The sequence below is a fragment of the Rhododendron vialii genome, chromosome 13a, assembly GCF_030253575.1.
Source record: "Rhododendron vialii isolate Sample 1 chromosome 13a, ASM3025357v1".
NCBI lineage: Eukaryota > Viridiplantae > Streptophyta > Magnoliopsida > Ericales > Ericaceae > Rhododendron > Rhododendron vialii.
Window position 1 is genome coordinate 21,864,411 of NC_080569.1, and position 22,311 is coordinate 21,886,721.

At 39.9% G+C, this 22,311-nt stretch overlaps 2 protein-coding genes across 5 annotated transcripts; both read left to right on the top strand.

Moving 5' to 3' along the window:
- The first annotated feature begins 260 nt into the window (after positions 1-260).
- On the top strand, positions 261-1,753 carry LOC131315236 (uncharacterized). Its single transcript, XM_058344377.1, has one exon. The coding sequence runs from the start codon at positions 456-458 to the stop codon at positions 1,449-1,451; it is 996 nt and encodes a 331-aa protein (XP_058200360.1). The 5' UTR covers positions 261-455; the 3' UTR covers positions 1,452-1,753.
- Positions 1,754-7,622: 5,869 nt separating this feature from the next.
- Positions 7,623-20,370, top strand: LOC131315232 (cell division cycle protein 48 homolog). 4 transcript variants are annotated; one of them, XM_058344373.1, is made up of 15 exons: positions 7,623-7,943; positions 11,861-12,006; positions 12,263-12,424; positions 13,329-13,459; positions 13,894-14,023; positions 14,151-14,410; positions 14,665-14,789; positions 16,472-16,515; positions 17,669-17,800; positions 17,904-17,981; positions 18,569-18,651; positions 18,740-18,862; positions 19,211-19,271; positions 19,343-19,508; positions 20,027-20,370. In XM_058344373.1, exons 1-14 carry the CDS (start codon positions 7,826-7,828, stop codon positions 19,505-19,507), a joined length of 1,758 nt encoding a protein of 585 aa, XP_058200356.1. In that variant the 5' UTR covers positions 7,623-7,825; the 3' UTR covers position 19,508; positions 20,027-20,370. The 4 variants fall into 4 exon arrangements, with proteins under 4 accessions (XP_058200356.1, XP_058200353.1, XP_058200355.1 ...); XM_058344370.1 differs by having other exon boundaries at positions 7,642-7,943; positions 19,998-20,370; XM_058344372.1 differs by having other exon boundaries at positions 7,642-7,943; positions 20,011-20,370.
- Positions 20,371-22,311: the final 1,941 nt, after the last annotated feature.

A 22,311-nucleotide genomic window follows, 5' to 3' on the forward strand; every position in this document is an offset into this window, starting at 1 on the left:
TTTATCTCACTTTCTCTCTCCACGTATTACTTCTATTTTTAATTATTACTTTAATTTCTCTCTTCATTCATAATTCTAAAATTTCTCAAAAGCTCATCCAAATAAATCATTCCGGAGCATTTTTCTTCATAGAAAATTGATATTCACGCTTCATTTTTTACTACTAACGCTCTGCTTGTTCATGAAGTCGCCATCAGTAAAAAGTAAAATGCAAAAATGAGTTTCTTTATATATATCTCTCCCTTTCTCTGGCCACTACTTTTTGTACTAGCTTGCATTCTCTCCTCACAGCGACTTTATTGCTAGTCTGCAACCTCACCTGCTCTCAACTCCCGAATAGCTTTCCCACTCAAACGAAACTTCCCTCACACTCTCTCTCTCTCTCCCCTTCCCTCTCCTCCTCAATTCCCACCCCCCAAAGAAAACCCCCATTCCCTCTCTCTCTCTCTCTAAAAATGGAAAACCCCAGTACGGATAACCCCTGGTCTCGAATGACGCACGCACTCGCACCGTCAACCAGCCGGAGGAGAACAAGCACCGACTCGGCCAACTCGCCCGAGTTCGAGTTCTGGAAGGTCCTCAACCCGAGCTTGCCCCAGCCCGACCTCCTCTCCGCCGACGAGCTCTTCGTCAACGGCGTCCTCCTCCCCCTCCACCTCCTCCACCTCCACCCCAACCACGACCCGCCCGACAACCCACAACCCGCAACCGAAAACCCAGACCCCGAACCCAAACCCATCTCGGATCCGGGCCCCGGACCCGAGCTGTCGAGTCTCCTGCCCGACCCGGCGGCGGCCGCATTGGGGGTTTCCAAGAGATGGATAGATATGTTCAAGAAGAGCGATAGGAAGGATGAGAGTTGCAAAGAGAAGGAGAAGAAGAAGGAGAGGAAGGGTAAGGGTGGTGGTGGGGTTAGTGGGGCGGAGTTGAACATATATTTGTGGCCTTTTTCAAGGAGTAGGTCGGCTGGGAACGGCGGGAACCGGCCAAGGACGACGGCGGCGGCTCGGAAGGTGAGTAGCGCGCCGTGTTCGCGGAGTAACTCGGCGGGTGAGTCGAAGACGAGGAGGAGTATTCCGAGTCCGAGTCGGGTTGGGGTCCACTTGGGCCGGAGCAGCCCGGTTTGGAAGGTCCGGCGGGGAGGGGTCGGTGGCGGGAGGAGCTTTGACCCGGTGGCGGTGGTTCGGAGTCAGAAAGACGGGAATGAAACTGGCCGGAAAAGGACATCCGCCGCCGCCGATGGCGGTGGCGGTGGGAGTAAGGCGAGGGCTTTGAATTTGAATGTTCCGATGTGTATCGGGTACCGACAGCATTTGAGTTGTAGAAGCGACGGGAGCGGTGCGGTTAACGTCACGGCCGGGGGCGGTGGCGGAAGTGGACACGGTGCCGACGGCGGACGTGGCGGTAATTTGTTTAATCTGCGCAGCTTCTTCACTAAGAAAGTGTATTAAAAATCACTGATTCCTACGGTTAAATCACTTTTATTATATGTCGTAGTATTATTAGTAGTCAATACTTGAGTTTTAGTATTGACCTTTTTTCTTAGTAATTTTTTTTCTCTTTTATTTAGCCTCTACTTGTATAAATTGTGAACAGAAAGTCCTGTCTTTACTTCATTGGTCACACTGTAAAGTAGATTTAGCCAGAAGGTAACTTTTCACGTTAGGGAAGTTGTTCGCCTGTCGTTATTTCGCAGCTCTTGTTTTACCAGAGGTGCATTTACTGTATTCAATTGGCTAATTTTTGTTTGGTAGTCATGCTATCATGTTAAATAATGAGGTTACCATGGGAAAACAATGATTTTTTTTTTTCCGGACGGATAGGGGGTGTCTGGGATCGCTTAAGCCGATCTCGATTATTCTACTTTCCGGTTTGGGGAAAGGCAGTTATTGATGCCGAGATTAGAAAATTTACAAGAGAAATCTCTTTTACGGCTTGGCTCAAAAAAGTTGTCAAGTTTCGAACTCACGATGTATGGTCGTATAGGTTTACTGTGTACAGTAAGTGATGAAAGTTATACTGTACCACATGAGGGCTCATTTTACTCCAGGTAGCCCGGTGGTCTTGTTGTCACGAACCGTTTGGATGACGGCTAGTGTTCGACTTTGATGGATAATTCACCTACTAGTATAACACTAGAGAATTAATTTTCACTCTCTTTTTTTATATTCACATTTATTTTCTTGTTTTTAGCAAAAAAAATACATAAATTTTTAACGCTAAAAAACAAAAAAAATTGGATATCAAAAAAGAGAGTGAAAATAAATTCTCTAACACTATTATCTCACAATAATTTACACCAACTAGTATAACACTATTTTTTAAATCGGGGATTGGCTCTTTGAATTATTTACACCTACTAATGTATAATGCTACTTTTGAATTCGACTCCTATAGATTGGAGCTAGAGCTTGGCTCTCGCACTAATCTCCACCTACTAGTATGTAACAATACTTTTGAGAAAAAAAATGAAATATTTCGTCACCCAGAAAATTATAGCAAATCAAACATTGAAATGTCTAAGATACGTTTAACCTCAAATTTATCGGTTTTTGGCTGTGTGTGTAATAGTAGTGATTTCGTTTCAGAAAGTCTAGGTATGGAATGCGGTGACCGTCCATTGCATGCTCATTGGGGCCTACTCCAGGTCTTACAAAAATACAGAAAAATATCTATAAATTTTAAAACTATATTTTTATGGGGTCCTGTAAAAAATCAATAGGTCCCAATGGGCGTGCGGTGAATGGTCGCCGCATGTGCGGTGCTGTGGTCTAGTGCCTCTGATTTCGTTTGGGTGATATTGATACCAACAATAATTTCCTTAGGGTGTGTTTGGACTTTGGATCCTGATTGTGGAGGGATATTTGAAAGAACAAGAAAGAGAGGAATTTTTCTTCACAAATTCTGAGTTGGGTATTGATTCTTTGTCTACACCCTTCTTCCATTACCCATGTTTAATTTCTGGCATTTGTCTGGGGGTTGCATGTGATCGATCCTCTAATCTCATTGCATCGATCAGTTCTTGGTTTTGGAGGATATCTTGGTTGGTTTTGAAGTACAGGAGGATCCAGCCCATATATGCAATTAACAATTAATTTGACCTAGCCGATCCAACCAAAAAAACAAAAAAAAAACAATTTATTTGACATAAAATAAAAGGATGTGCATGTGTGGGCATTGATTAAAATATGTATTTGTTGGATAGTATTATAATTAGGCGGCATTGGTCAAGACAAGATCATTAGAAAAAGGGTTCGTTACTAGTAAAACTTACTTATAGCATATTATTGAAGGGAATCCATGTTTCACTTATACGGACTCAGGTCAATTCCAGTACCCCTAATTTCCTGTACCTCGGATGCGGGCCCATCTCACAACAATGATCGAAACCGTGTCAATCGTTCGAACATTGCAAAAAAATCACGTTCATCGGATCCCGACAAACAATACCTTACCCGAACACATTTGTCTTGAAACAAATGGTCTCAATCACACTGAGTGCATTTGTTTCAAGATTAATGTGTTCGAATAAGGGATTACTTGATATCCAATGAACATAATTTTTCGCATAGTTGAAGTACTTGACGAGCTTTACAAAATGAACGGTTCTCTAGAATGGCCCCACAATATCCAAACTGGACGGGACTAGATGTTAGGGGCATTGGACTAGACCTTTAGGGCGTGTTTGATTGCGGATTTTGTTTTGAGGGGATTGGTAATGAGGTAGGATTAGGATAGGGATCGGTAAGGAGAAGGGATTAGTAATGAGGTGGGACTAGATATTTGCAAGTTTGTTTTGCACCAGATTAAACGATAGGATCATTATTTAACATGTTTATTTTACATGGGATAGGATTGGATTGAAAATGTTATTTCCATTTTTACCCTTTTGCAAAATAAATATAAAAATGATTAATAAATTTATGCAAGCTAGCTGTCCATTTCCCCCGTTTAAAAATAAAAAATGATGAAACCATTTCCCAAACCCACCATTTCCACCGTCTCTTCTTTCTCTCTGCTATACCCCCTCCAGCCACTACTAAACCCACATCTCCCCTGCCCATCTCAGCCACCTCCGATCATATGCAAACCTACATCTCCCCTCCCCATCTCACCCACCTCCGAATCAGAAGCATGGAAGAAGATGGCGACAGATCTGAGACTGAGAGGAGGTTTAGCAAGCTGTAATAGAACAAGATGGAGGCATATCAAAAATAAGAGGCGGCGGAGGCGGCGGCATGTACGGCCATGGTCGTTGCGATTCTGTACTCCCCATTCTCTCCGTCGTCTTCTCCGCTCTCATTCTTCCCGTGAGCCCTCCCCTTCCCTGCTACTTGGTTTGTTTAGGGTTTGAAACAATCCATTTGTAATTTTTTATCAGAACTGAAAAATATTCCAGTAGGTAAATTGGTAGTGCATGATTTGTGAGATATTCCAGTTGATAAATTATTCCAATTCATAAAATTAGTGAGATATTCCATAGCCATGGTCGACGTTCTGTGCTTGCTAACAGATGAAGAGAAGACGAGGGAAATGTTGTCAATATATGTAAAAAAGGAGGGCATATCAGTCTATTCATCACCAATCCCATGGGATGGGATTACTAATAACACCCCCCTTTGGGTTGGGTAATCCGGTCCATTTGGGGGATTGAGAATCCCATGGGATTGCTAATCCATCCCCTAAAAATCAAACCAAACATGCTTTTTCAAGTCCAGACCACCTTATTAATCCTATCCCAAGTCCCAACCTGACTATCAAACACGCCCTTAGAGCTCGTTTGGATGCAGGATAAGAATCAGGGGTATTATTTATGAAGAGGGATAAAATAGTAGGGGGTATTGGTTAATAAGGGATACCCCACATTGATGTGATATTTATGGAAGAGGGATTAAATAGTATTTGGTTTGGATGAGGTATTAAAAATGGGGGAATAAAGTAGTACATGGTTTGGATGAGAGATAAAATGGGGAATAAAATTGTTTTATAGTTGAAATGAAGGAGGAGAGGGTATTATTTCGGCCTTATACGGGGGTATTAACTAATAACATCCCAAAACCCACCCATAAATAATACCCCCGTAGGGAGTATTGGTGGGTCTTACACAAGAACGGGATAACGGAAAACCCTCTCAAAAAGCGTTGCCAAACTAGGGCAAAAGGCTGGCCCCACATGCTTATAGGCGGCATAGGAAAATACTGTGAGACCCCAAGACTGGCAGTCCCACATCGGTTGTGAAGTGGAAGTTGATGTGGTTTATAATGAAACGCTACGTGCTACTGTATAACTTGATGTTAACTTTTTGAACTACGTGGTTAGGCAAATGGTTAGCAAGTTAGCTGGGGTGGGTCGTTATAGTTGGTATCAGAGCTTGCACCAACCGGAAATGTAGGGCAGGTCCCGCGAGGAGACGTGCTTAGATGGGCCCGGCAAGTGAGGAGCTTGAGGTGTTTGCCGTGCTTGGGAGGGTCCCACATAGGATAAGCCCGAAGTGCTTGTCGAGCATGAGACGAGCTTGAGGTGCTTGTCGTGCTTAAGCGGGGACTTGTCCTACATCGCTTGGTGGGTTGTGATGGACTTTGGGGCGCAACGAGGACGTTGCGGTCCAAGTGGGGGAGATTGTGAGACCCCAAGACTGGCAATCCCACATCGGCTATGAAGTGGAAGTTGATGTGGTTTATAATGAAATGCGACGTGTTACAGTATAATTGAGGTTAACCTTTTGAGCCACGTGGTTAGGTGAATGGTTAGCAGGTAAGCTGGGGTGGGTCGTTACAAATACCCCTTAACAATTCTCCTTCCAAACGAGCCCTTGGTCCTCACTTTTTACAGTCTAGCAAAACCATTATACTGATGTACGTTTACCTGAGTTTTTTGTTTTTGTCAAAATGATAATAACTGAGTTGAGTAGTTTAATTTTTGGTTGGTAGTTGTAAAAGGGAAGTCCATTACTAAACAATAATGAAGTTACAATGGGGAAATAATGAAGCTATTGTGCTGTACTATTACACCCAAAAAAGAAGAAGAAAGAAGCTAATTGTACTGTACTACTATACATGGGGCTCGGCTCATTTTGCAAATTATAATCAGTAGGTGATATTTCATCACCAGAAGAAGGTTATATCGAATCAAATATATATTAAAAATGTCTAACCTAGCTCAAATTTATTGGTCTATGGTTGTATAATCTTGATTTCTTTTGGTTGATGACATTTAAATTTTTCTCTCTACGCTACAGTTTCCCATAAGTTTTTCCTTCAATTATTTATCTCATTCCTCTTTTATCTCTCTCCAATTACTACTCAAAAAACCTCCCTCAAATTCTAAACCAAACAAATTATTAGATTTCTAAACCTTTAAATTTCAAAATCTTGTTCATAGTTTGGCCCCACGTTTACGAAATCCTGGTTCCGTCCATGTTTACGTCACATCAAATCTTGGCTTTGGAGGATACTTCGGTAGGTTCTGATATGGGGATCCAACCCAACCCATATAGTATGATATATATGCGCAACCATTAACTATTACGTAGTTCATTTGATATCAATAAATTGTAGGATTATGCATGTGTGGACATCGATTAACGGATTTTTGTATAATATATTTTCTTGGATTGTTGTATAATTAGGTGGCATGTTGGGAGATTGTTCAAGACAAGATGATTACAAAAAGTGAATGGGGGAAACAGGAATCCACGGGACCGCTTTGCAGAGATGTCGCTCGGCATGTAATCCACGGGAATCCAAGTTTCACTTTCCAATCTGGCGTCAATGGGATGGGGGAAAACGGGATTCCGTCTTCACGGACGCCTAATTTTTTTAATTCTACTAGGTATAAATTGGACTGGGCTGTGCCAATACTTGGATTATCTGATCAAACTGAATTCTTCTTCATAAATGAACACCACATCAAAATTTGCAAAATAAAAACAGAGAAATGATTTTTTTTTCACTGCATTTTTTTTATATATACACTCTAAAATTTGGTTGTTGGCAATTTTAAAGTACGCTAAAATAAAAATTGTAGGGTGCATTTACTTGATAATCGAAAGTGGAGTACGAAATAGACGATTTCCAACAAAAATTCCTGAAACTAGTGGATGGTCGGATTACGTCTTCAGAAATCAACTAAGGTGCGCATTAACTCACTTGGATACCCTGAATTACCAAAAAAAAAAAAAAAAACTTGACCATTAAAATTGGCAACAAAACTATGGGTACACCATTTGGTGTACACCAAATGTACAACACGTTTCATGGGACCCACTTAGGGATCCCACACGAATAATCGAAGCTGCTCTATTTGTTTAAAATATTTTTCAAATGATCGCTATGAGAAATCAGCTCATTGAGATATCGGTAAAGGGTTGATTGATTCTACACCCAATTTGCTAACGGAAATTGAGCAAAGAATCGATCAAGCCCTCATCGATATCCGACTGAGCTGATTTTTTCAAAAAATAGCCTTAAAATATGTTTAAAAAAAAATAGTAGCTTCGATCATTTGTGTAAGATCTTGAAGTAGGTCCCACGAAGCGCGGTGTACCCATAGCAGGGCGGTCGAAAATTGGAGCGTGGCGAGAGCTCAATAAGCAGAGCCCATACTCGAGTGAAAGACGTGGACTTGGACTGGTAGTCCAGCCCATACTACTATCTTCTCCAGACCGACTCAACACAACACGGATTCAATTCTCCAACTAGCACTCATGCTTTCTGTATTTTCCTCCTCATTGCCTCTTGCGCGCCAAGCAAACTACAGCCAATAGCAATAGTTACAGTCAACTTTTAGAGAGAGAGAGAGAGAGAGAGAGAGAGAGAGAGAGGGCATGGCAGCAATGAGGAGACTCGGTGGAACAATTAGGACGTGCCGTGCGATGGCCGCTTCCAAAACCCTAACCCCTTCGTATGCTCCTTCTCTCCAGTTTCAGCGCCGGCTGCATGATCGTACGTATATATCCGCCTATATGTGTATGTATTTGGTATCGCGTATACTGATGAAATACGTACTCTTTTATTCGTTTGCCTAAGTTACGGTTTGGCTTCGATGATCGGAATTCATATTTTTCAGAGGTCATTTCCATTTCGTTTACTGTGTTTGGTCACAGGAATTCACACGTAACTCTTGTTGGAGTGGAATGATTCTAGGAATGGACCGTCGAGATTTCACTACAACATTGGCAGTTGATTTTATCTTATTTTTTTTGTTTGTTTAAAAGTCAATCTGAAGATAGTATTATGTTGTTTTGTCTTGCCAGTTTTACTTTTTTGAGAAATCAGCTTAAAGCGTAATCTCAAGTTACTTTGCGGGACAAAATGCTAGAACAAATCGAAGGGTGTCGCCAGTGCACAATGCTACATAAGTATCTACCATAAATTGATCAGATATAGCTGTTTGTATTTAATATAATGTCTAGCAGAAATAATACTCAACTCCCAATGCACTCGACTTGAATAGTATGGAGTATATGACAAATAGATTCCCATGCAATAAGCTTAGCTTAATAATTTTTACTCTCCCGGTGTGAATTACCTTTCTTGAAGAAATTGAAGAAACCACATCTGGTCGTATAGATGCCTCATGCTCTAATAGGAATGCAAGTGGAGCTTCTTTAGTATAGGATCGTTATAAATCTCGTACCAATAGTTACCTCTTTCGAGCTTATCGAGAATTACCTCAGGTGGAGTCCCCATGGTTTGGAGTTGCTATCCTAGTTTCTGGTGGGGTGGCACCTATATAAAACTTGATAAACACTTGAATGCCATTTCTGGATGCCCGAAGCTGATTGCTAACATGTTATTCAGTTTTGCTTCATTATGCTAAAAATGCCTCTTATTTTTTCTTTTTGATCCCTTGTTGACAGTTGTTAATTTCTCGTGGTTTCGATGGATAGGAAGAAATTCATCCTAGGAACCTCCAGAAATTGAGGTCTGCTTAGATGTTCCCTTGACAGTTTGTATTTTATACACAATGTGGAAATGTGCTAAAGTCATTGTACATCAATCAGATTGACCAAATGAATCCACCCAAGAATGCTATTTAACACGGGTGCAATTCATCCGGCAATCAGATTGAAGTCCTTAAGATCACACCCAAGGAAGGTAGTGTTGGGGCCTTAGTAGCATGAAGCGGGGGCGAGAGCGGAAGCGGGTGCGGGGGAGTGGAGGCACCTAGAAGGTCCTAAGGTTGGGAGCGCCTAAGGAGTGTATATAGATTACGCAAAAATCTATGTAATAAAACACAATGATGTGGGGACAAGTTGTTGGAATGGCTGAGATTGATTTGATCTAAGGGTTGAGAGGCATTCTTCCAATTCTATTGAAGTGTCCATACTTTTCAACTAAATTACACAATTGCCATGTCTCCTTACTTTCCCAACTCCGTCTCCTCTCTCTTTCTCCGTCCCTCGGTCAATCTCACACAACTTTGACATTGTTCTCTCCCTCCTTCGGTCAATCTCACACAGTTCACACACTCTCTCTCCGTCGATCTCAGGGCATTCTGAAGAACTCTAGTAATTTTCACTGGCGACAATGAGGTATACCCTGTTAATTTTCAATCGGTTTTTGTATTGATTTTGTTATTTTTTTCTGTAGAAGCAATACACGCTCTGTTTCTATTATGGACCATTTCCCCAGTAATGATTAAGGCATGGGGAAATCAAAATCCTAAATGGGTCGAGCCCAGGAAATGCAATTAAATTGGAAAATAGAGAAAGCATTGGAGAAACCCAATGTTAGACTTGGTCTTATTTTTCGTGTTTGCAAATCAAAATCCTAAATGGGTTGTGCTATTGCAATCGTGTTTATCTCTTGGAGGAATACCCGATCACATAAGAGGTCGAGCGTCGGTATCTATTTCGATCTTCTTCTCAGGCTTGCTTTGTTGTTGTTTGTTTTGGTCTCCAATCGTGTTTGTTTCTTTTGTTTAGTATTTTCTTTTGGTCATTTTAAAGGGTGATGGAGAAAATAGTGTGATCGTGTTTAATGTCGGGTTAGTAGCAAGTTAATTTTCAGCAATTCGGGTGCTGAAGGGGAAGTCAAGAATATGGAATATTGAAGCTGAGTTCTTTGGTTGTATTTGGTGGTTTTGTACTTTGTTAATGCCTTCTCCATGGAAATTGAAAAATATGGTTTTGATAACAGAGTTCTTTGTACCGAGTTAATTTTCAGCAATTTGAGCCACTATCAAGATTCAAAAGGTAATTCCAATTCCAATCGGGGTGGGTAGTGCCGTAGGCACGGGCAAACACTAGTATGCATAAAAAATACTTAACCATTAAAGGAAAAGTGATACTTACTGGAAATTTTCCCAATCTTAAAGTGTAATTATTGGAAGTTATATATTTTCAATTTGCAAAACTTCTTGACTAATATGATCCTCCTATTCTTATTCCACAATGGCATAACTCCCTTAAAAGTAAGAGAATAATTGCCTTAATGGCCCGATAAGCTCCCATCTTAGTTAGGAGTGAGCTCCCGTCTTGAGAGGAGTGAGCTCCTGTCAAGCTCCCATCTTAGGAGCGCCGATTCGAGCTCCCGTCTAGGGAGCGCACCCATTTTAGAAGGATCCTGCAACTAAGGTTGGGGCCCACAACCATTAAGTGTGGTTGGTTGCCTTATGTTTGGTGAGGCTTTTGTCTCATGATTCTCATGGAAAACCTCATGCACCTTAAGGATTTCCTCCCCAAACTCTCCTATAAATTTGAGTGCAAACAGAGAGAGTGAAGAACTAGGGTTGTGACAGGGTGAGAGATTCCCTGTTGTAATCTCTGGTATTTCCATTGAAAGTTAAATAGTGTATTTTGCTCCTTGGAGCAGGCATTCCAGCCAAACCAAGTATATTTCTTGCCTCTCTGTGTGTGTCTATGTGACTCATCGATCCCCCAATAGCAAGCTACGTCGGTCGCCTCCTCCTTCACCCTTTTATCTTTAACCCACCGAAAAAGGGAGGCACAATCTACTTGCCACTATCTAGTTTGGTTCCTGGACGCACTTGTTACCACCCTTTTTCTGTAATCTCTGCAGCATACTAGAAAGATAGAAATGCTACATACAGACAAATTTTATCTATATTTTTGGAGCACCTCAATTGTCAGTACAATAACTTTTATAGATCCAGAAAAATTTGTAGCACATAAAGCGCAGTATCTTATTTCGAGTTATTATATCTCAATAATCTCATCAACCCTAGCTGGTGCTTTGCTTCTTTTGAGCTGCCTTATAGGTGCAGTGATTGATTTTTGAATGGTTCCATAGTTCAGTGAGTAGTTCTCAGGTTTAATTCAGTCTTTTGGAGTCGGTTGTTTACTTTCATTGATGCCATTCGGCTCTATTGAAGGCCTTATTAGTCATCTGGTCTCCGGTAATAACGTCTTCCTCAAACTATTAACTCTTTTTCTCCTTCCCGTCAATTTCTTGGACCTTTAACGCTAACCAAGTGAGATAGTCAGTCAGTTTGCTTTTATTGGTTATGCTGCGCATGGCTAAAACAACGTTCAACGATAATCCATGTATAGTCTTCGGTTGGTTTCATCTATGTTGTGATGTTTGGGCACTTGATTAGTGATTAGGAATTGAGGCCACCATGTGTTGACATGCATATATGACTATATATTATACTGTAATTACACGTGTGTCTGTTTTTTATGTATATATATGTATATACACTTCCAAAGAGAAACAGTTTGCTAATGAGAAAAAGGTAAGTGAATGACGTGGAAGTTGGTTCTAGGGAAACAAAACGGTGAAGAAGTGTTAGTTGTTGATTGAGTACGAGACGTCGGGACCTATATGGGTCAAATCTGTGCCATGGTGATTATGTAACTGCTTATGGGATTAATACTGAAAATTGATGCATTCAGGATCCTTTGAGCAGAATGCTTATGCACTTGAAGGTCAACGTCTGACAGTAGATTCTGGAATTCCGGTACTATTTTCAGTTCCAGCTATCTTGGCTGGATTGTTTGGGGTTGGACTATTAGAAGTAGCTCATGCAGATGCTGATGAGGTTTGTGTTTGTGACTTCTAGTTTTGTTTTTGTGAAGTCTACTTGGCAATCTGAAATGTGAACATTCTTCCGGAGTCATGCTTGCTTCAAACAATAAATTCCGGTCTGAGTTTTGTTTTTGTCCTCAATCTATAATCAGTTCCTTTGGCATCACACCTGTAGATAAGGAACTATAATCTAATTTCTCATAATTGTCAATGTTTCCTATGTTCAAGCCACATTATTTGATTAGGTTGTGGACTTGCCTTTTGTGCAGGCCCATCCTAAAACTCTGTTGCCATCTGAATCTCCTTCTAGTCATGTGGACTTGGAGGAAGCTGCAAGGAAAGAACGACAGCGTTTAGAAGGCTTACTCAAAACCAAAGGAATGCAATATGGTTCTTATCCTCGGTTTACCGTTGCTGTTAAGGGCCAAAAGGTTTGTTTTTCTAGTCGCTCCCGAATGATGCTTACCCTCAAGTAGTTTACTTGGCATTAAAATTGCCACATGGAAATCTGTTGTCCAAGATGCCTCTGTTTTATGTTATTCTTCTTATGTTACCGAGAAGCTATGAAGTACTGACTGACACACCTAAGTGGACGCTGAATTTGTGTTGGGCACACTGGGGCCACCAACAAGTGGTTGCCAAGTGGCGTATCCTGTTTATAGTAAAATATATTTATCAGGGGACACATCTGGGACACGCAGGGTACACACTTGTCTCAAGTGAGACAGGTATGGAGACATGGCGGGGTTTCACTTTCCTATATTCTATTTTAGGATGTCCAAAAAAGTATATTCTTTTTTTTTTTTGAAAAATCAAAGCTAAAGGTTCATAACTTTTCATTATTATATTAATTCCTTATAAATATAAGTAAACATACTTTTAATGGAAAATGAAATGAAGGTAAATTGGAATATGTTTGTACTAATCAGAATTAAAGATATCAAAACGTATATAGGTTTTTATTATTGCTATGTCACTCACCGTGGCCGCATCCCCATTGATTTGTCATGTCATGAGCCCGTATCTGTTCTTACCAAAGAATACATTCAAGTCTGACAGAGAAGTGTTGTTACGCCTATATACAATGAAGAAGTACGGAAGACAATAGGGAAATAATGTGTATATTTTTCCTGATTCATTGTTTGCTAAGTTCTTTATCACCGTGTTTATTTTATCTGATCATCATATTTTTCGGTGCTATGAAATAAATTCCCCCATTGTTGGTTTTGGGGATGGCCAATTCTTGAATTTAATTGCTGAAAACTGTGGGTGAATACTGTTTAATGTTCTCCCGTTGTCACAGTCATTGCATTCTGATGGGATGGTATGTTACAGATCACAATCAAATTCCAAATTCCTCCGAACTGTGAAATTCCGCTCCTGATTGCAAACCTTGTTTCAAGTCTTGGACTCAAGGTCGAAGACCATGGTGCTGGATCAGATATGGTATTGAGGGCTTGGGATAGGTTAGTCTGAAGCTTCATAGTGGTCTCAGTGGTCTTACGTTCAGAGATGTAATTTTTAGGCCCTGATTGATAACACAACAAAGCACTTAATGCTAGTAGCATTAAGTGCTTTCACAATAAGGTTTTCACAATAAGGTTTGTGTGGCAATGCATAATCGCCTACCTAGAAATCTGGAAACCAACTGAAATGATTTTTCAGTCAGAGAGACTTGTATCACTAGAATCTAGATGCTGAATATGCTTACTTAAAGGTTGTTTTTTAGTCATTCTCGAGTGATGTTTATCTTAATGTATATTAAAAAATTAATTGAACAGCCCCTTAATAATTTTCTTTGCCTTAATACTGGTCACTGGCGAAGCATGTCACACATGCATTGGATTCACCATATGTTCTATTGAAATAACTGTTGTAATTGCTTGATGTCCTATTTCAGTGCAGTTGCTTGGCAACTAACACTTAGTCGTCCAGAAAATCCAAAGGAATCTGGTGGGAGTCCGGGGCAGCCAGATGAGGGAGATTTATGTGTTCTCTTGTTTCGTTCACTCATCAGCTCTGATAAGCCAGTTATTCTTATTTTCTTACAGCTTATGGCATCATTTTCTTTCGGATTTAGGCTTTCACTTTTTTAGGTTTAGAATTGGAGGACAACATTGTAAGTAATTTCCCGATCCGTTGGTGTAATGTGTGCAGGAAATTGAGTTCATAAAGAGGGGTAGCTTTAGCTCCAATGAGCTTGATGCTTTGGCATCTGCGTTGCAATTAGCAGGACAAAATAGAACTGTTGAAAGAAAATCTCGGGGTGATAATACGCTGAAGCCTTCTGTAGAAAAGTCGGTTGCTAGTCTAGAGGCCATGGGAGTGAGAATTTATGGACTTAGTGAGCCGAATCTTGGTGATTCGAAGGCTGAGATATCATGGGACAATATTGCTGGTTATAATCAGCAGAAACGGTATGCACAATCTTGGTTGTTAAGTATATAATAATTGGTTTGTTGTCGGTTAAATTTATGAAGTCCTAGCATCTTGCTAGCATTTATCATGGCTTTATCAGTTTGTGGCTTGTGTTAACCCTTCAATATGGCTCTAGGATCTTATTATATTCATAGTAAATTAAGTTGTTTGCGATAATCCTTGAGTACGCAGGACGCTGTTAGTTTTTGAGGAAGTGTTCACATGTGCCTGTTTTTTATTGCTTGATGTGTAGGGACATTGAAGACACAATATTGTTGGCTCTTCAAAGTCCTGGTGTGTATGATGACATTGCTCGTGGGACACGTTCTAAGTTCGAGTCAAACAGACCCCGAGCAGTGCTTTTTGAAGGCCCACCAGGTTTGCATCCAGTTCAGAACAAGACTCTAAAAAATAGTTTGCAGACGCATGTTACCTATTGCTTCTTTGTCATGATGTTGAAAGGAGAATGGAATGTCATAACGACATGACAAAAATATGGTCTGGCGATCCTGTATTTTTCGGTTTAGCTTTGGCATAATGGAAAATTAAAGCAAAACATACAGAATTGATAATTGCCTATTCAGATGAATTAATGGAATGGATGACTAGGCATTATATCTTGGGGCCCAAATACCTGTTCGAGGAAGGCATACAGATACTGAATTACTGTTTCACCAAAACATTTTTATGTTAACGTATTGACTCATTGATAACATTGTCTATGCACCTTGAACATTGAAATGCGGTATCCTCAGCACGGAATTAGAGCATAATTTTTGTGGAACATACAGCTCTGAAATTATTCGATTTCATTGTAAAGAATGAGGATGGAGATATAGTGAGATTTAATTGCAGCGAATTTGGTCCAAGTCCATATAACTTTTTCGTAAGTTTTATTTGGGGATTTAGTTCAAAGTTTAGGACAGTTGGAAGATTTGCATACAATGATAGTTTCTCTCTGAAGGATCCTGACAGAATTGTTCTTAGTTTTTTTGTATGCTACACAAACAAGTATGCTTCCATGTTTTGATCTATGAGATCTAATTTTCTGGAGTTTGTCATTAAGTGTGTCTGTGCCATGTTCTGTCCTATTCTGTCTCCAGGCTTCATATACTTGTATGTAGCAACCAAGACAGGCTGTGCCACTGTACACATTGTGTGCCATCTGTTCATGGTTTCTGAATAAGTATTGGATTTGTGTTTCATTTGATATTGTTAAAGCATCCAACTCAATACCAATTGGCAATGAGTGGAGAGGCTACCCAGGCTCATATACTAGTTTTAGAGGAGATAATTAATCGATGTGGGACAAACTCTAACACTCCCCTGCACCCCTGCACGTGCGACCCCCGACTCACACGTGGAGAGGTAAACAAACAATCCATAACACTTGGATTACAACAAACAATGGTGTACTTAAGGCACAAATAAGGGGGAATAAATTCTCCGAAACCCAAGCTCTGATATCATGTTAAAGCATCCAACTCAATACCAATTGGCTATAAGTGGAGAGGCTGCCCAGGCTCATGTACTAGTTTTGGAGGAGATAATTAACTGATGTGGGACAATTCCCAACACTCCCCCTCACGTGCGACCCCCGACTCGCACGTGGAGGGGTCAACAAAGGAACCAGAACTCACGGATCATAACGAAATAAAGTGCAACTATGGCACAAACAAAGGAGAAAAGCCTCCAAAAACCTAGCTCTTATACCATGTTAAAGCATCCAACTCAATACCAATTGGCAACGAGTGGAGAGAGCCCAGGCTCATATACTAGTTTTGGAGGAGATAATTAATCGACGTGGGACAAACTCCGACAGATACCTTAGGTGCTGAGTCCTTGTTTAAACCTTATAATTATGCTCAAAGTAAGGTTTATTAGTTTATTAGCTTTGAACCTGTCAGCAAATGGTTTAAGACACCTAATCAATGTCTGAGATTACCAGCATTATCTTGAATTAAATCATAAGAATGTGAAGTCAGCCAGTGCAGCTGGTGTTTCTGCTCACAACTTCTTCATCGCTATTTTTCTTCCTCATAATGCATTTTCAATTTCAGGTACTGGGAAGACATCATGTGCTCGTGTAATAGCTAATCAAGCGGTATGCTAGTCAAATTAGTCTCACTATCATTATTTGTCTCTTGCCTTGTATGCATGGTGAATACTTTCAGTTAGCTTGTTTTCTGTAATTGTCATTTGTAGTATCCTTTTGTATGCTCAAAGCAGTTTTAGGAAGAAATATTATTTGCTACTCTAGAACCAGTTGGTAAAAAGGTGTAAAAAGAAAACCAGAGCCAATCATTTGGTAGAGCATCTCCAGCCCTTATTCTTTATCTTGACTCAGAACCAAAATCTGAGTATAACCTCCTAAAAGGCTAAAACCCACTTCAGTCTTTGACTCAAACTCATTATCAAATTGAGTACTTCTCAAATTTTTACCCAAATCAAGGGAGAAGCAAATTCTCACTCAGATTTTTGAGAGGCCATACCCTCTGAAATTTACAACTATGCCATTACCATTCTCTCAAGTTTATGCTAGGATTTGGGTTTGCCCATTGCTTCATACCAAATATAGCTTTTACTCAAATTTGAAAATTTCATGTAAAGGCTGGATATACTCCAATATGAAGTTTTTTCTTTCTCTTCTTCTTAACACGCGTTCAGTAGATTACATCTTGGATGTCAATCTGGTTCTTTGAACATTATCAATTTTGTGCTCTTCATATGATATTTTGACGCGTTGGGGGAGTTGTCATAATGCGAGTGCAGATTTGTACTGGGACGGGCAGCTAGTTTCTTCATATCTTCGAATGCCTCGCACTTTGCCCAACAATTAGGAATAAAGGTGAAGCCATTAGGAATGAGCCAAGCGATATCAAGCTTTGGCAGAGACTAGAGAGCAACCACGAACACAATAGAACACACATGAAGGATTATAGATATGACTTACGAGAAGGGATGTGCGGAGAGACTAGAAAGCGATTGCTCCAAGAACTAAGCTTGATATGTCTGTGCCAGCCTAAGCTTTCAAGGTCATTACCTGTAAAAGCTTTGGTTCTGGGAGCAATTGTTTTTAATACACAGGATAAATATTTTGGTATCTCCTTTCTTGTTGATATCTTTGACACACATGTCAAATTAGTACTTGGACATTTGGGTGTGGTATATATTTTTGTACTCAACAAAATTATAGGGATGGCACTGCTTAAATCATTTATATCCGTTAAGAATAACATGCATCTGATTTTGGGCAGGGTGTTCCATTGCTTTATGTGCCATTGGAGGTTGTAATGTCTAAGTATTATGGTGAAAGTGAACGATTGTTGGGAAAAGTTTTTTCCCTTGCAAATGAGATCCCTAATGGTGCCATTATTTTCCTAGATGAGGTAATCGATTCAAATAAGTCTTTCACTTCTTTGCGAATGCGTACACCTGCAAATATATCTCCAGATTTCATCTGTTCTTTTAATCTTTTGTTCTGATTTACAGGTTGATTCTTTTGCTGTTACTCGTGATAACGAGATGCATGAAGCTACACGTAGAATTTTATCAGTGTTATTGCGGCAGGTATAGCCTCATCGCTTTCCATGCAACGGAAAATGAGTGCATGTATGGTATGCTGAACATAAGATACATCCAAATTGATTATTTTTGAATTCAAAGAAAGGAAATTGATGCACCAAGTACCCATTACTCACAATCTTTCAGAATGGCTGTTTTTTTCCCTTTTAAATCCTCATGTTAATTCAAAGAAAGGAAATTGATGCACTAAGTACCCACTACTCACAATTTTTCAGGATGGCTGTTTTTTTCCCTTTTAAATCCTCCAGTCGTGAAGATCGCATGCTGCTTGTTCAGTTTTGCACTAAAAACTGTTCTGGCTTTTCGTAAATCCTAATAGTTAAATAACCTGTACTCCTGCAGTGATTTGATGGCCTTACCAACAAACGGCTGTCTGCCCTTTTTGCACTTAATGTTATTCTCGGGTTTGATTTGATGAGCTCACATTTCTCTGTTTTTTGTGTGCTCGGGATTTTCTTAGAAATGACATATCATAGAGTCCCACTCTTTGTAAGGAGTCAATCTCAATAGACGGTAACAGAATTAGGCTGTTTTCCTGGTGGACTTGGTAAATTAATGCTCTTCTGGTGCAGATAGATGGATTTGAGCAGGAGAAAAAAGTGGTGGTAATTGCTGCAACCAATAGAAAGCAAGATCTTGATCCTGCTTTGATTAGGTACACAGGTGAACCTTTCCTTGTGTGACAGTAATATGAAGAACTGATTTATGGTTTACTAACATATGTTCCTTTGATTTTCGGGCAGTCGATTTGATTCTATGATCTTCTTTGGCCTACCTGATCAGCAGACCCGTCAGGAAATAGTAGCTCAGTATGCGAAGCACTTGACAAAATCTGAATTAGCTGAATTTGCTAAAGTTACTGAAGAGTAAGTTTGCCCTGCTCCATTTGTATTACCCAATTCTGCTATTACTTGGCTAAAAATGAAATACTGGATAATCAGGATTCATGTTCTAATGGCACTACCGTTGAGGTTTTCTATCTTTTTTTTTCATTTTATTTTACCTTTTGGTATGAAAAATGTATACGATCGGTATCCATTTTGGGAATGTCCAATCGACTGGTATTGTCATTGACGACAGCCAACTATTAATATTGCATTTTGTTTTAGTTTCTATTCAATTTATATCTGATTCTTTTTTTGCCGTGTAATTGTTTCTAACTTTTTGGTGGGTGGGTTGTTTCTCACTCTGTTTTCTGGACTTGCTACATTCAGAATGTCTGGAAGGGATATCAGGGATGTTTGTCAGCAAGCAGAGCGAAGATGGGCTTCTAAGGTAACAACAGTAAACAGAACTCCTGATAATTGTTTCTTGTCATCTTGTTAACAAATCCCAATGACTGATAGATCATTCGAGGCCAAGCAGATAAAGATGGAGAAAATGGGTCACTTCCACCTCTCCAGGAATACACCGAGAGTGCTATGGACAGGCGGAGAGCTCTACTTAGTGGGCTTTCAGACCAAAGTGACCGGAAACCTGTGGTGAAGAAACCCCAGCTGGACTTGGCATAAGGTATTCTCGAATTGCTTCACTGTTTATTAGCTATAACATCAAGGAACAAAATTCGTTTTCTTTTTCATCAAACCAATATGTCCCAAGGAGACTGAAAGCAAGCAGTGGAGTCTCGAAATTCCAATGTTTCTGCTGACGCATACCGAAACGTGCCGAAACATGTCAAAGTCCTAGGAGCTATTATACAACATTGAGTTGTTTTGACGGACATTTCCTTACATTCCTGTATTCTTCCGATATTTGAATTGGGTTCCGGCTACGTTTGGAAATGTTTCTCAAGTGTTTAAGAAATGTTTCTTAAGTGTTTAAGAAATGTTTCTCAAGTGGTTAAGAAATGTTTCCCGAAAGTGCCCTTTTCCATGCTAATGGTAACAACATACCAAGGTGAAGTTTTGATCGTTGTATAACTTATCATCACCACATTGAAACGTCAGAAGGCCGTGTCTTTTGTGCCTGAATTCTGCTTACCTTTTCCTTTTTTTCTCCCCATTTTTATTGGCAGATTTATATGTTAATAGGTACTTTTGGAAGGTCTGAAAGAGGAGAGATGCTTGTGGTTGGGGGGGAGATTATGCTCAACAGATTAACGTTTCATTGACTTCAGTTGGGTCTCTTCGAATCAGTAGTATAGTAATGTAAATAATGCAATTGTAGATGTGATAGATGATATTGGATGAAGATTTAGGTGCTGCAGATCCAGGAGGTGCCTTGGCATCACAACTTGGCTGGATACAATGGGAAGATTTGGTGCTGCTAGATATGCTCTTGCCTACAAGGCTAATCTGGCATTTTTGCTTTACAGGCATAATGGTCCTTGATTGACTCCAGTGGTGAAAATGGATTCATCTCATTACGAACAAAAGTTCCCTTAGCTGAGTTGAGCTAGTCCTAATTTTCCCAGAAACTTGCTAATAATCATGATTAAATATTAAAAAGAATTCTGATGAAAGGCTAACTTTTTAAAAAAAAAAATTAATGCATTATCAGTGCTCATTTATACAGTCTTGCATTTTTTTAATGGCTTTTTCCTATTCATTGGTTCGCAATTTGCTAAGATAGTAAAACAAGATCTTGAAAATTTAGCTTATTGCAAATTTATTTTTTCCTTGTTTTAAACGCAATGATTTGCTAAACGAAAACAATGTAGCCACAAACCGCTATGATGAATACTCATTAAGTACTAATATATTTCATGCACTTCTCCAGTTTAATAAGTTCACAGGCATTTATGGTTTTCTTTTTTATAGCTATAAGATATGATTAGGCAACAATTCATGATGACTTTTAGTACGTAATTCTAACGTTGTTTAATTTTTCAAAAAATAGCAAGTTTGTGTTACCTGAAAAAAGATTGTTACAATTGTGTCTTGCTTGATTAAGTTTGAAGTACGACTATTATTACATTTTAAAAGATTATAAACAGTTTGTTTGTCCGTAAGATATACTCCATAATAGTACGGATCTTGTCAAAACTATCCTCGGGCATGTGCGAAACACTAATCACATGCTTTGAGATTCAAAGTGTTTGGAGGCTCAATTCCAGATGTCGATTTGGGGATAGCTCGTATCACCTCTGCATCTCCGGCTTGATTTCGTTTTCGCTCTACTTTAGCTGTTTTTTGTTTCTTTCGCTGGTATTCTAATAATGGATTAAGGTTACTTTCCACCACTCTTACCATGTTCTACGTCTAGTGGTTTGGCTGTTAGGGTTTCTTCTCCATTGGTTTCGAGTACTTGTGGTGCCTCTTCTATGCATAAGGATTCTATTTCTGATAATTTGGTTTGTAAAGCCCAATCTCTTGGAATAGATTTCTGTGCTTAATAAGGATCATCTGAGTCTGTGAAAGCCAAGCTTTGTCTAAGCAACTTCAGGATTTGCAAGCAGCGAATTCAAAGCTGCATGCTGAATTGGAAGGGAAAGTTCCTTCTCCTACAGGTGGGGGTAAGGACAGTAGCTTGCCTTGGAAGGATGTCGTGGTTGGGGAGGAAGGTGGTTAGAGGAGGATGCATTTGCAAATCTTCTCCCCTACAATCATGGAGGATAGAGTTCAGGTGTGTCCTCCCTCGGAGGTGGAAATTCAGGGTTGGCCCTACCATCATCTCTTCCTGGAACGAAGGGAAGATAGCTTAGCAGCAGACTATTTGTTCTTCCCGCCTTTCCTTTTTGAGGGAATAGAACAATAACGATGTGGGAAGTGGAAGAACTGTCTTGTGGGTTACTTTCTGGATAAGAAGTTACCCTTTTCTGCTGTTAGGAATATAATTTTGAAAATTTGGGCTAAGTTTGTCTGAAGGATGTTATGGCAAACGATCATGGCTTCTTTTTCTTCCTCTTCTCTCATGATGGGGTTTTGAGAAACTTTTGGAGGCGGGTCCTTGGTGTTTGGGTGGCAAGATGCTAGTTCTTAAGAGATGGCAGCCTCATCTGAAGCTTCAAAAAGAAAGTTTAAAGTCTATCCCGCTTTGGGTTCACTTTCATAATGTTCCTCTGGAGTTTTGGACATCAGATCATGAAGGTCTTAGCTACATAGCTAGCTGTGTTGGTAAGCCACTCAATGCTGATAAACTCACTGAGGAAGGTAAGCAGTTAAGCTTTGCAAAAATCTGTGTGGAGGTGAGTCTTGACTCTATTTTTCCTGATTCTGTTGATGTTTGCTACGTTCATGGGGACCAGGGCACTGTTTTAGTCAAGTACCCTTGGCTCCCTTTGAGCTGTAAGCAGTGCAAGGTGTTTCAGCACTCTACAGAGCATTGCCCCACTTTACCTAAACCTATTCCTGCAGCTGCAGCTGCTGTTGCAGTT